Source organism: Coregonus lavaretus (genome assembly GCF_964263955.1).
Source record: "Coregonus lavaretus genome assembly, chromosome: 12".
NCBI classification, from domain to species: Eukaryota; Metazoa; Chordata; class Actinopteri; order Salmoniformes; family Salmonidae; genus Coregonus; species Coregonus lavaretus.
The window spans coordinates 10,848,704-10,864,191 of NC_139999.1; the positions used below are offsets into that span (position 1 = coordinate 10,848,704).

A 15,488-nucleotide genomic window follows, 5' to 3' on the forward strand; every position below is an offset into this window, starting at 1 on the left:
TGACACACCCCTCTATTGGATCCTGACATGGTACAACCCTAACTGTGAGACACCCCTCTATTGGATCCTGACATGGTACAGCCCTAACTGTGACACACCCCTTTATTGGATCCTGACATGGTACAACCCTAACTGTGAGACACCCCTCTATTGGATCCTGACATGGTACAGCCCTAACTGTGACACACCCCTCTATTGGATCCTGACATGGTACAACCCTAACTGTGAGACACCCATCTATTGGATCCTGACATGGTACAGCCCTAACTGTGACACACCCCTCTATTGGATTCTGACATGGTACAGCCCTAACTGTGACACACCCCTCTATTGGATCCTGACATGGTACAGCCCTAACTGTGACACACCCATCTACTGCATAGTGGTCCTTTGTAGCGCAGTTGGTGGAGCTTGGCACTTGTATCGTCAGGGTGGTGGGTTTGATTCCACCCATACTTAAAATGGATGCAGGCATGACTGTAAGTTGCTTTGTATAAAAGTGTCTGCTAAATGGCATATATTATTATTATTATAACATTATCCTGACATGGTACATACAGCCCTAACTGTGGAACATCCCTCTATTGGATCCTGACATGGTGCAGCCCTAACTGTGAAACACTGATGACTGGGAGTGGCCACCAAGGGGATTCATCTGACATTCTGTGGAACTCCAACCTCTATAACAGGGTTTCCCAAAAACCGGCAGACACTAGGCCCTCCATGGAATGAGTTTGACATCCCTGCTCTATGGCCTCCCAAAAGGGAAGACACATTCTCCAGGATGTGTGTGCGTGTTCCTACATACATTTAGGCAATTCTAGAATCATAACACAATTAAAATTTCACACACATTCAGTCACCCCCACTGCCCCTCTACAAACTCACAATAATCCATAGTAAATCATAGCAAAACAAAGGGAAATGTCATATAATGGATGATGTGAATAATTGGGAACCTGCACTGCATGGGCAGTGGACAAGACATGATCATCCTATCCTAAATCAATAACATGGAGACGTTAGTAATGTTCTGTCTCATTTGTTAAAAGTAATGACTGTATTTCTCTTTGACTACGATGGTGAAGAGATGTCGTTTTTTACTATACAGTAAAATAGCTACAGGCAAAAGTCCACGAGAGTTGAACAAATGATCATCTATTGAATTAATTGGAGGTGTTGGCTGAGAGTCAACCATAGCAGAGGAAACGCATTCTGAAATAATGGGCCACATACAGTACTCATTAGTTCTTCACTCTGAGGAGAGCGCTAATTACACTGTGATTGCACGCGTGCACCATTTTTCTTTTATGGGCCTAATAGTGAAGACGTCATTTGACGGTAAAAATGAAATCCCTTCAAAAAGTAGGCTACCGGTGTATGTTTGTCCACTCCAAAATAATTCCAGCATTGAAATTAATGGAAATAAACAACTGTTTATTAATAAACTAAACACCAAAAAGTGGGCTTAATGACATTCGGCGATTGCCATTGATTAGGCCTACATTAATTGATGCGTCTTGCTGACAAATTGACCTTTTTGTATCCTGAAAAGTCATGACACGTGAAATGGGGTTGAAACTGTCCCAGGAAAAACTGAATGGTCACCCTAACACACATGGCCAAATTACAATGTGTATTATCATGGACTTTAAATAGGCCTACCGGTAGCCAGTGATGTAGCCTAGTGTGGTAAAAAAGAAAATGGTGGGTAAAAAAGTTACGCTCCCTTTACTTTCAATGCATTTTCAGAAAAAGGTGGGCCTTCACCACTGCCGGTAGCCTACCCTCTCAGCCGAGGCAATGTTACACACATGAACACACACAGGCTTCAGATAAAGCTGCTGATGCCACATTCAAAACAACTGGGAACACAGAAATCTCAGAGTTCAGTGCGTTCAAGACAACTGGGAACACAGACATCTCAGAGTTCAGTGCGTTCAAGACAACTGGGAACACAGAAATCTCAGAGTTCAGTGCGTTCAAGACAACTGGGAACACAGAAATCTCAGAGTTCAGTGCGTTCAAGACAACTGGGAACACAGAAATCTCAGAGTTCAGTGTGTTCAAGACAACTGGGGGGAAAAAAAGCTCAGACTGGGTAAAGTCGGAAACTTGGCCATCTTTCTAGAACTCCAACTTCCCGACATGAAGATCACTGACGTAATGATTTTACCGAGTTCCCAGTTGTAATGAAAGCTCCATTATGATATCACAAGGTTAGCAGTTTTATCCTGTCATCACACAATCACCATTTAGAAACAGAGACAATGAATTGTAAATTATTGTAAACAATAAAATATGCTTTTAGTCTTCACAGATTGTGTGTCATAAAACACTACCTTTATTTCCTTACATTAATGACATTTATGGCCATATCATTTGTCAAGTGAAGCATTTAACAATTTAATTAGAACAATGAACTTAACTAAACTCTGTAGGAATGCTGGATCTCTCAGAAAATGCAATGTAAGTGTAACCATGCCTACGCAGAATGTCATTATGTTTTGCTGTGAAAACAGTTCTCATGGGCACACAAATCCAAAATAATGTAGGCCTATGCCATTGCAAAATGGAATGCTTCTAACGAAAGAGTCAACTATAGTCAATATAGGCCTACTGTCGTTAACTTATTTTATGGTTAATCCAGCCTACTTGTTGGATGGATTGGATGTGCATTGGTGTCTACCTGTAGGCTAGGTGTCTAGTGATATTGTCGATCATCAGCTGATCCAGGAAAGAAAACAAATATGGATAGAAAAATAATAAAGCTAAATAAATGGTCTACTTCTTGTGGCGACAGAAAGCATGGAGAATACCAAGCACGCACCTGAAAAATAAAACGATGAGAGCTCTACACAGCTGACTGACAAATGCAAACAACGATAAACCAACGAATACATCTAATGCACTGGAATAAAGGCACTTTTTTAAATCAAGGATGCATTGCAAACAAATGGCGAACATGAGGACGTACAAAGTCAAATCTATCCGTTTAAGGTAACTCAGCTGAGGCCGAAATTCAGCACCCTATAGAATGTATACCATTCATGGACAGGGAGACGGTTTGTGCAGCCACGTATAAATAAATGGTTTAAACCATGATAGAGAGGTGGGGGTGTTCAATTAATTCGGAAGCTTTTTCCCCCTTCATATCTACCACTGTAAAACATGGCTGTAACGTTAATGTTCTGAGCGGTGCTATTGTAAGCTAAAAGTATGCTCTCATTCAACAGTTTTAACCTCGTGCAATTACACTGTCTGATCCTTTTCAGCATCACTAGATTGAAAATAAGGATCTCTGCACGCACACAGTATTTCAAACAATTTAACGTTACACCTGGGTTCATATCATCTTAAACTGCCTAGCTGCCTCCATTAGAAACCAGTGTAGATGGACTTCACCACCCTTTTGCAAATAGCTAAGACAAGCACCTTTCCATAGCGTGCATCCATCCTCCTTAGTATTTAACCTAGCACCACAACAGACGGCCAGAACATGAAGTTATTTATTGACTTAATATATTAGATTTTTACAATATAAAATATGTTTATGGAAATGGTGAATGTGATCTAAAAGAGATTATAAACCGGGTGGTTCAACACCTGAATGCTGATTGGCTGAAAGCCGTGGTATATCAGACTGTTTACCATGGGTATGACCAAAAATGGCTATTTACTGCTCTATTACGTTGGTAATCAGTTTGTAATAGTAATAAGGCACCTCGGGGGTTTGTGGTATATGGCCAATATACCACGGCTAAGGGCTGTATCCAGGCACTCCGTGTTGCATCGTGCATAAGAACAGCCCTTGGCCATGGTATATTGGCCATATACCACACCCCCTCAGGCCTTATTGGTTAATTCTAGCTAGCCTTATAGTTCTGATATTATTCCCACTCATGGCCTGCATAGTCAAAGAAGGTAACATCGAAATGTATTTGTCAATTTGATCTACGATGCCATTTGATTTAATATCCTCGAAACCATAAAATGTATGTATGTCGTCAATCACTTTTCACAAACTCAGAGCATCACTGCCATGGACCTACTGTCACGATGTGATCTACTGTCAGTGCCTCCATCATAAAGCTACAAGGAAAACATCCTTCTCTTTGTAGTGGCAGACACGCTAGCGACCTTCATATAGGCCCAAAACAGGAAGCTGAGGCAGCCAGCAGAGCAAATAGCAGACATGCATGCAGACAGGCTACATGTGCTGCTGAGGAAATACATGCTAAAGTGATTGGCAGGTCCCTGGTGCCCTGCATTGCAGTGATCTGTGAGAGGGAGAGCAATCCTCCTCACTCACACACAGACAGAGAGATAGAACGCTAAAGCAGATCTCAATGGAAAGATCACGGACATTATGAATGCCATATAAATCTCCACAACTCGTCACCTACTGTTTAAATTATTACTTTTTCGCAAAAGAAAATAAAAATAAAAATGAGGGAGCAGAATAATTGACAGATTGCTAAATGAATCTGTTCAGTGCTCTCAGGTGTAAGACAGACAGGGTAAAGGTGTATAGATTAGTTCATCAAGACCGATTTGGCAGTGTGTCCCTTTAAGGTCCACTCAATAGATTAGCCTATTCACTGAGAAGAAGATATATAGGCCTTTCACTGCCATATATACAGTGGGGGAAAAAAGGATTTAGTCAGCCACCAATTGTGCAAGTTCTCCCACTTAAAAAGATGAGAGAGGCCTGTAATTTTCATCATAGGTACACGTCAACTATGACAGACAAATTGAGATTTTATTTCTCCAGAAAATCACATTGTAGGATTTTTAATGAATTTATTTGCAAATTATGGTGGAAAATAAGTATTTGGTCACCTACAAACAAGCAAGATTTCTGGCTCTCACAGACCTGTAACTTCTTCTTTAAGAGGCTCCTCTGTCCTCCACTCATTACCTGTATTAATGGCACCTGTTTGAACTTGTTATCAGTATAAAAGACACCTGTCCACAACCTCAAACAGTCACACTCCAAACTCCACTATGGCCAAGACCAAAGAGCTGTCAAAGGACACCAGAAACAAAATTGTAGACCTGCACCAGGCTGGGAAGACTGAATCTGCAATAGGTAAGCAGCTTGGTTTGAAGAAATCAACTGTGGGAGCAATTATTAGGAAATGGAAGACATACAAGACCACTGATAATCTCCCTTGATCTGGGGCTCCACGCAAGATCTCACCCCGTGGGGTCAAAATGATCACAAGAACGGTGAGCAAAAATCCCAGAACCACACGGGGGGACCTAGTGAATGACCTGCAGAGACCTGGGACCAAAGTAACAAAGCCTACCATCAGTAACACATTACGTCGCCAGGGACTCAAATCCTGCAGTGCCAGACATGTCCCCCTGCTTAAGCCAGTACATGTCCAGGCCCGTCTGAAGTTTGCTAGAGTGCATTTGGATGATCCAGAAGAGGATTGGGAGAATGTCATATGGTCAGATGAAACCAAAATATAACTTTTTGGTAAAAACTCAACTCGTCGTGTTTGGAGGACAAAGAATGCTGAGTTGCATCCAAAGAACACCATACCTACTGTGAATCATGGGGGTAGAAACATCATGCTTTGGGGCTGTTTTTCTGCAAAGGGACCAGGACGACTGATCCGTGCAAAGGAAAGAATGAATGGGGCCATGTATCGTGAGATTTTGAGTGTAAACCTCCTACCATCAACAAGGGCATTGAAGATGAAACGTGGCTGGGTCTTTCAGCATGACAATGATCCCAAACACACCGCCCGGGCAATGAAGGAGTGGCTTCGTAAGAAGCATTTCAAGGTCCTGGAGTGGCCTAGCCAGTCTCCAGATCTCAACCCCATAGAAAATCTTTGGAGGGAGTTGAAAGTCTGTGTTGCCCAGCGACAGCCCCAAAACATCACTGCTCTAGAGGAGATCTGCATGGAGGAATGGGCCAAAATACCAGCAACAGTGTGTGAAAACCTTGTGAAGACTTACAGAAAACGTTTGACCTGTGTCATTGCCAACAAAGGGTATATAACAAAGTATTGAGAAACTTTTGTTATTGACCAAATACTTATTTTCCACCATAATTTGCAAATAAATTCATTAAAAATCCTACAATTACAATGATTTTTTTTTCTCATTTTGTCTGTCATAGTTGACGTGTACCTATGATGAAAATTACAGGCCTCTCTCATCTTTTTAAGTGGGAGAACTTGCACAATTGGTGGCTGACAAAATAATTTTTTCCCCACTGTATATACAGTATATATATCTTTAGGAAAAATGTATGGAGTAAAAAGTACATTATTTTCTTCAGAAATGTAGTGAAGTAAAAGTAAAAGTTGTCAAAAATGTAAATAGTAAAGTACAAAAAATAAAACTACTTAAGCAGTACATTAAAGTATTTTTACTTAATTACTTTACACCACTGTGTTTGCCTCACACATTTTACCCTACATACCTATTTCACCGCTACTCTATGGCAGTGAATTCTATTGTCACAGTCATGGAGGGCTTGCATGGCTGTTCACATCCAATAGGCTCTATGGCAGCGTTTCCCAAACTCGGTCCTCGGGACCCCAAGGAGTGCATGTTTTGGTGTTTGCCCTAACACTACAGTACACAACTGATTCAAATGATCAAAGCTTGATGATTAGTTGAATCAGCTGTGTAGTGCTAGGGCTAAAATCAAAACGTGCACCCCTTGGGATCCCGAGGACCGAGTTTGAGAAACCGTGCTCTATGGCGACCGTGATGTAGCGAAACCGGAAAACTTAATAATTTACTTCCGGCGAAGACGTGCAAAATTCTAAGAGAGAAGCACTTTTAGTAAATACGGAAGTAACGTTCTGCAACAAGCCAATTACTGCAGTAAGACATGGATGCTGCCTCCGCCCGGTCAGCTAGTTCTCTTGCAGTAGTCGTAGTAACCCAGAGCTCTGCTTACCAACCTGACCTGCTGTCCTCATGGACTTGGCTATTGGAGGAATTAATATTGAATCTGTCATACAGAAAGAGTCGAATCTCCCTTAGTTATGTTCACGTGCACTTATTCTCCATTCCCCATTATGCACTGTATAACAGTATGTTCACATTACTATATTCCTCTTGAATAAGTTGAATCCTGGCAATTTCCGATCGCTATTGAGGTTCCGCATGCTTGTCCATTACAGCTGCACTCTACTGTACAATAGAGGTAATGTAGTGGGAGAACCAAAGGCTATCTCCAGCTCTGTCTTATGATGAGTTGTTCCGGTAATGGAGCGAGGTCGCATTACACAAACTGACTTAATAAATAAGTCTATTATGACATCCAGAGGACTAATGTACCACCGAATCAGAATGAAGTCATAGGATGTGTCCCACAAATAGAGCCTCTATATTCATTTATCAAAACAGTCCTTTCATTAATCCTATAATGAGCAAAAAATTAATGAAAAAGTGGGTTACTGCTGCATTATGCAGACTATGAATGCACAAGCCCATGAATAAATGTATCTGTCCAATAAGGATGGCTATTGTACTATACCATGCAGTAGGGAAGGGGAATTCTCTCAAGGAAAGACATGTTCTGTAATGAATGTTATGACCTGGAATAAGGAGAAGTGTGCTGGACCATAGAATTAGAATGCAATGTGTATGTGCTGGACACTCACAGACGATTGGCTACCCCTTATATGGGCTGTCTGTTACATCAATGAGGAAACTTACTCCTGCAAACAGCTTGCCTCTGCACATTTATTTGTTGACGTTTCAGTCAAGTTGCCCTTTACTGTAAACATGCAGAGGTAATCGCCTGTAGCTTTAATTCCCAGCGCCACAAAGATAAATAGTTTGGTGTGTGTGTGTGTGTGTTTTAATATTTGCTCTCATGGGCTGTTTTATGAGACAGTGGGAGGCGAGTCATTTCTGTCATCCTGTCTGAAGTTCTGCCTGGTTTAACCATTCATTAAACAAAGCTGTTCATTCATTGCAATGCTGTCTCATGAGGGATCATCCTATAAAATAATAAATAATTCATTAAGCAGATGTTTTAAGTGACATTTCCTCATTATAAAATAATTACTTAAATAGATTTAAACTAAAATCTCCATTCCTTAGAAAATCTAGGAGGATGAGAATTGAGTACATTTCTAAAAATATGTCTCTAGTGGTCAAAAGGAACACCTATGTGAGAATGCTGTTCATTGACTACAGCTCAGCGATCAACACCATAGTGCCCACAATGCTCATCACTAAGCTAAGGACCCTGGGACTAAATACCTCCCTCTGCAACTGGATCCTGGACTTCCTGACGGGCTGCCCCCAGGTGGTAAGGGTAGGCAACAACACGTCTGCCACGCATCCTCAACACTGGGCCCCCTCAGGGGTGCGTGCTTAGTCCCCTGCTGTACTCCCTGTTCACCCACGACTGCGTGGCCAAACATGATGACACATTAGTGGTAGGCCTGATCACTGACAATAATGAGACAGCCTTTAGGGAGGAGGTCAGAGACCTGGCAGTGTGGTGCCAGGACAACAACCTCTCCCTCAGTGTGAGCAAGACAAAGGAGCTGATCATGGACTACAAGAACAGGCCCCTATTAATATCGACGGGCTGTAGTGGAGTGGGTCGAGAGTTTCAAGTTCCTTGGTGTCCACATCACCAACAAACTATCATGGTCCAAACACACCAAGACAGTCCTGAAGAGGGCACGACAACACATTTTCCCCCTCAGGAGACTGAAAAGATTTGGCATGGGTCCCCAGATCCTCCAAGAGTTCTACAGCTGCACCATCGAGAGAATCCTGACCAGTTGCATCACCGCCTGGTATGGCAACTGCTCGGCATCTGACCCTAAGGTGGTACAGAGGGTAGATCGTACGGCCCAGTACATCACTGGGGCCAAGCTTACTGCCATCCAGGACCTATATGATAGGCGGTGTCAGAGGAAAGCCCAGAAAATTGTAAAAGACTCCAGTCACCCAAGTCATAGACTGTTCTCTCTGCTACCGCACGGCAAGCGGTACTGGAGCGGCAAGTCTAAAGGCTCCTTAACAGCTTCTACCCCCAAGCCATAAGACTGCTGAAAAATTAATCAAATGGCCACCCGGACTATTTACATTGACCCCCCCCCCCCCCCCCCCTCCATTTGTTTTTACACTGCCGCTACCCGCTGTCTATTATCGATGCATATTTACTTTACCCCTACCTACATGTACAAATTACCTCGACTAACCTGTACCCCTGCACATTGACTCAGTACTGGTGCCACCTGTATATAGCCTCGTTATTGTTATTTTATTGTGTTGCTTTTTTATAATTTATTTGGTAAATATTTTCTTAACTCTTTCTTGAGCTGCATTGTTGGTTAAGGGCTTGTAAGTAAGCATTTCTCACGGTAAGGTCTACACCTGCATGTGACAAATAAATGTGGATTTGATTTGATCTCCAGTGGCCTAAAGTTCTCAAACCATGCAGTCCCACCTTCAATTACTGTCCGTCATAACATGTTGTTGTTAGAGTGGACCAGAGGAGAGCTGACCCTTTCAGGAGCCTGCAGAGAAAAATACACCCCAAATGAGCATCCTATGAAACAACAGTGAGGGTCTGGCACTGAGGTATCTGCATCCAAGATGTCTGACCATTGTTTTCAACGTAATCTCTTCACGTTCGCATAAGCCGATTCATGGGCCGTCTACAGTCGTGGTCAAAAGTTTTGAGAATGACACAAGTATTGGTCTTCACAAAGTTTGCTGCTTCAGTGTTTTTAGATATTTTTGGTATACTGAGGTATAATTACAAGCATTCCATAAGTGTCAAAGGCTTTTATTGACAATTATATTACGTTTATGCAAAGAGTCAATAGTTGCAGTGTTGACCCTTCTTTTTCAAGACCTCTGCAATCCGCCCTGGCATGCTGTCAATTAACTTCTGGGCATCATCCTGACTGATGGCAGCCCATTCTTGCATAATCAATGCTTGGAGTTTGTCAGAATTTGTGGGGTTTTGTTTGTCCATCCGCCTCTTGAGGATTGACCACAAGTTCTCAATGGGATTAAGGTCTGGGGAGTTTCCACGAGCCACTTAGTTATCACTTTTGCCTTATGGCAAGGTGCTCCATCATGCTGGAAAAGGCATTGTTCGTCACCAAACTGTTCTTGGATGGTTGGGAGAAGTGGCTCTCGGAGGATGTGTTGGTACCATTCTTTATTCATGGCTTGTTTGGGGAATCTGGAAAAAAGCTTGTCCGGAGAAGACAAGGTGAGCGCTACCATCAGTCCTGTGTTAGGGAACATTGTGAGTGAGCCCACTCCCTTGGCTGAGAAGTAACCCCACACATGAATGGTCTCAGGATGCTTTACTGTTGGCATGACACAGGACTGATGGTAGCGCTCACCTTGTCTTCTCCGGACAAGCTTTTTTCCAGATTCCCCAAACAATCGGAAAGGGGATTCATCAGAGAAAATGACTTTACCCCAGTCCTCAGCAGTCCAATCCCTGTACCTTTTGCAGAATATCAGTCTGTCCCTGATGTTTTTCCTGGAGAGAAGTGGCTTCCTCGCTGCCCTTCTTGACACCAGGCCATCCTCCAAAAGTCTTCACCTCACTGTGCGTGCAGATGCACTCACACCTGCCTGCTGCCATTCCTGAGCAAGCTCTGCACTGGTGGTGCCCCGATCCCGCAGCTGAATCAACTTTAGGAGATGGTCCTGGCGCTTGCTGGACTTTCTTGGGCGCCCTGAAGCCTTCTTCACAACAATCTCTCCTTGAAGTTCTTGATGATCCGATAAATGGTTGATTTAGGTGCAATCTTACTAGCAGCAATATCCTTGCCTGTGAAGCCCTTTTTGTGCAAAGCAATGATGACGGCACGTATTTCTGTCACGGCTTCCGCCGAGGCTGCCTCCCCTCCTTGTTCGGGCAGGCTTCGGCGTTCGTCGTCAACGGCCTACTAGCCTCTGCCGCTCCATATCTCATCATTCCATTTGTCTTGTCTTGTCAATTACACACACCTGGTTCATATCCCCTCATTAGTACATGTATAAGTGTTCCCTCTGCCCCCCTTGTCCTTGTGGGTGATTGTTATTTGTGAATTGAGTGTAGCTCGGTTGAGCTACCCGTACCTTGTATTTCCGGGGATATTGTTCCCCGTGTGCCTGTATTTTGTTGACGCTATCCAGCTGAACTGTGTCGTACAGAATAAACTCTGTATTCGGTGATTTACCCTCCTGCGCCTGACTCCTTTAAATCACACTCTCACAGTTTCCTTGAAGGTAACCATGGTTAACTGAGGAAGAACAATGATTTCAAGCACCACCCTCCTTTTAAAGCTCATCAACATTATCACCTGTGTTAACGAGAGAATCACTGACATGATGTCAGCTGGTCCTTTTGTGGCATGGCTGAAATGCAGTGGAAATGTCTTTTGGGATTAAGTACATTTTCATGGCAAAAGGGACTTGGGGAAGAGGGAATTCATCTGATCACTCTTCATAACATTCTGGAGTATTTGCAAATTGCCATCATAAAAACTGAGGCAGCAGACTTTGTGAAAATTAATATTTTTGTCATTCTCAAAACTTTTGACCACGACTGTATACCCGGGTTGCATCCGGTTTACATGGCCCAACTTCACATGAGCATTAGCACTCAGTGCGTACAGGGATCAGCGCGAGCAGCGATGGTGTCATTACGTCATCCAAAAACATGGCAGACATTTGATTAATATAAAATGTTTATATATTTGGCTGTGAGTGATTTTTTTTTAAATCAGCCTCAGCGACAATTATTTGAATAATTCAATGGATGTTTTGTGCACAAAGGTGATGACTGAAGTGTCTTTCTTATTAGTTAGGAATGGTCTAATCTGATTTCTCTATAGAGCCCCACAGTGGAGGTGTCATAATACCCATAAAACCTAGCGGTCAAACAGGGAAATGGTTCCAATCATTTTTCTACCAATCATTTTTCCCATAGGGGATTTAGGAAACACTTAAAATAAGGGCTCTGTTTCATGTAGGCTTACCCTGGCATGACGTTTTGATAACCATGTAAATCTCTCTCGGACTAGGTGACTTTTTTCAATATATTTGTCTCTATTTACTCTCAGATTCGAAAATGCTAATTAGCATCAAAGTAGACATCATGCAAAACTACAAATCCCTGCAAGCTTCTGCATGTCATCTCTTGCTGACACCTTTGCTAACAGGTATTGTGTACATTTTAAACTTGCACAAGACAGTTCACAGAATTGTCCATTTGAAGAAATGTAGCCAATTTATTAATTACCACATTTAGCTAACATTAAATAGTTAATACAGAGATTTTTACCTTTGCCTCGATTCGGGAGTCTCGTCCAGATCATCATGGCATTTGTAGTTCTTTATAATAGCCACATAGCAGCTAATTAGCATTTAATTTTTAGGGGGTAAATACAGGCAAATATATTGATAAAGCTCACCTTGTCCTAGAGAGACATAAACGGTTATCAAAACGTCACGCCAGGGTAAGTCTACACGAAACAAATTCTAAAATCCCTTATGGGATAAATGAATGGTGGAAAAATGATTGGAACCATTTCCTTGTTTGACTGCTTTATGGGTATTTTGACTCATACTGTGGTACTCTATGTGGCCGTCTATAGAAATTGTCATTCTGGGCCGGGTGTCAGTTAAATTGCAGTACCGAAGCAAGACTGTAGGAGCAGTAGAAACTGTGCTTCTAGACTGGAACCCTGGACCCTTGGGGTCTGGGACTTGAAATTGGCAATCTAATAAAGCCAGGGGCATAATTGAAATTGAGGTCACCAACTCAGCAGCTGATTCACAAACTGGAGTACAGTGGGATATATGACAGCCATGTATGACAGTCAGAGAAAGACAACAAGGTTTGGGTTGGATATTTGGTTCTTGGTCTTAATCTAAAGCTGATCTAAAGTGCTCTTGTTTCTGATCAACGTCAAAGCCAATTAACCAATTAACCAAACACACTAATCTAATGCATTCATTTTGGATAATGAGATGCATAGCCAGAGGCCAATAAAGAGATTTCACAGGAAGCAATCCAGTGATCAACCTATACCTCTGGTCAGTGTAAAACCTGTCAGAAACATTACACTGTACTGTATGTTTCAGAAAAAGAGAGATATTCTGTTCAGAATGTGCTGTATTCAGTCAATGACATCTATACATTATATCATGCTACTCTATCTTCTTTATCCACCTGGTTGGAAACAAAGAGCTTATAGTTTTACTGAGATACCTAGACTACTACTAACAGAGAGAGCGAGAGAGAGAGAGAGAGAGAGAGAGAGAGAGAGAGAGAGAGAGAGAGAGAGAGAGAGAGAGAGAGAGAGAGAGAGAGAGAGAGAGAGAGAGAGAGAGAAGCCCAGCCAGTCCTGGCCATTTTACTTCCCATAGTAGACAGTGTGGGCACCATCTGTCAATGGCCACGGATGAATGGGGCTGGAAGGAGGCTAAATATGTGTCTCACAGTGGGCTGAAAATCAATTCAATATGTCTCAGTTTATTTCCCAGGTCCTATTTTCTGGAACCATTCACAGATATCTCTGCATGGAGCATACAGATACAGGATCACTGAGGGCCTAGCTGGTTGGTCAACCCACTGCAGCAGACTAGAGCCGAGATGGAATAGAGCTCAGGAAACAACCTTATACACACAATCAATGACATAATGCTTTATACGCCAGAGAGCAGCCAGTAGGATATTAGAAAGAATAACCTAAATGCATTGCAAACAATGGAGGCATTGTCCACCACCACCTGCTGTGACTGATCAAAAACCCTGCTTCACAATAATCAGGATACAGCTTTAAAACAAAATGCCAAAGCTGGGGCAGTTTTCAAGAGATAGCTTTTCAAGTGCATGCGATATGAACTCTGAGAGACGGTATAAAACCCCTGGAGTTAATCTCAATCGATGCCCAGCAAGATTAGCTCCATTCATGGACAATGAGGACTGCAGTAGCAAGCAGGTGTTAGTGACAGCTGTAGTAAGGGGGTGTGCTGATGGGGAGAGGCGTCGAGAGGAGAGTTTTTTTTTTTTTGTGCGGTAGAGAGTAACAGACACAGCCAGGCTCGACAGGCAGGTTGAGGTCTGCAGGAGGGAAAATAGTTGTTTTTACTCACCCAGCATCTGGCTGAAGAGAAGCTGTTCCAGGTCACCCAGGACAGTCACTACCAGCTCTGGATCCACCTTGAGGAAGGAGGATTGGCTCCCATCCCCTTGGCCCTTGGCCCCTGCCTCCACAGAAGCTCCCACTGCCTGCTTCTTGCTGGCAGCCTTGGCCTTGCTGGAGAGGATCTCATCATCAGATTTGCCGTCCTCAGGGGCCTTACTCAGGGGCTTCACCTCTGCATATGGCGCCCGGGGGATCCGGCTCTGACCGGGTCTGACTAGACCAGAAGGAGCCGCCAATGGGCTGAAGGGTTTGGGTTTGCCCTGGAAGAGAGAGTGCTCTGACTTGGAGAGGTTGCGTGAGAGCGGCGTGCCCCCTCGTCCACCACCGCCACCCCCTCCTGCCAGCTTGGGCTTGCCTGCCTTGAGGGGCCCTGCTCCAGGTTTAGCCATGTCATCACACCACTTGGGCTCGTAGAGGTGTATCTTCTTCTCTGCATCAGTGAGCACGGCCAGGTTGGTCATGGACCTCTGCTTGCGGAGGTTGGAGGACACTGGCAGCCGCCCCTCAGAGCTACCTGCACGGTATACCCTCAGTTCCCCTCGCTGGGCGCTATGGGGCACCCCCGACTTACCCCTCTTGGCTGCCATGCCAACAGCTTTGCCCTCGGCTTGGCCGTACGTTTTGGTGCTTTCCGCCCGTTCCATCTTTAAATCGCCTTCTCTGCCTCCTTTCACACTACTTCTGAGCATGCCTCCTGCATGAGAGCATTGAGAAAAGCATCAGTAAGGAGAGAACAATAGTCTTCCTCTCAGCCCCCTTATCCTTTCAGGAGAAAACTGAAAAAAGCTAACAAGGCACAGTCCTTGGATCTTTGGTCTTCTTTGCAGACAGATTATTCATTTTTTCCTCTCCTCATTCCCTCTGCCTCTCTCTGTCCTCCTGACAGGCTGTAGGCTCTCCCTTCCTTTCTCTCCTTTCTATCCCTGTCCCCCCCCTCTCTCTCTCTCTCTCTCTCTCTCTCTCTCTCTCTCTCTCTCTCTCTCTCTGTCCTCCGTGGCTCTGTTTTCTACTTTCAGCAGAGCCTCCTGCCGCTGAAGCGCGCAACAGCAGAATGACAATAGCACCAGACGCAACCACAATCCCTCCCCCTTCCTCTGCCTGTCGCCTCTCCTCCTCCTCCCTCTCTCCATCCCTCCTCCCTCTCTCCATCCCGCCTACCTCTCTCCTCCTCTGTAGCATTTAAAGATGCTTCGCTCTGCCTCAGCAGAATGTGTGAAATGTAAGGGGGCGATGAGAAATGATAAACTTGGCATTTAAAAAAAAAACTGGACAGCATTATTTTGATCACAGGCTTGTTTTCACATGCTCTCGCCTCTCTCT

General features: G+C 43.7%; 1 protein-coding gene across 1 annotated transcript in view; it reads right to left on the minus strand.

The window, feature by feature from the left end:
- Positions 1–15,488, minus strand: part of LOC311138322 (neuron navigator 1-like) — a gene marked incomplete at its 3' end in the record, with an annotated part of 111,945 nt that overhangs the window by 89,081 nt on the left and 7,376 nt on the right. Inside the window, exon 2 of the mRNA XM_084173005.1 lies at positions 14,116–14,862. Coding sequence (XP_084029131.1) covers positions 14,116–14,862 — 747 coding nt within the window. The remainder of the gene's footprint in view (positions 1–14,115; positions 14,863–15,488) is intronic.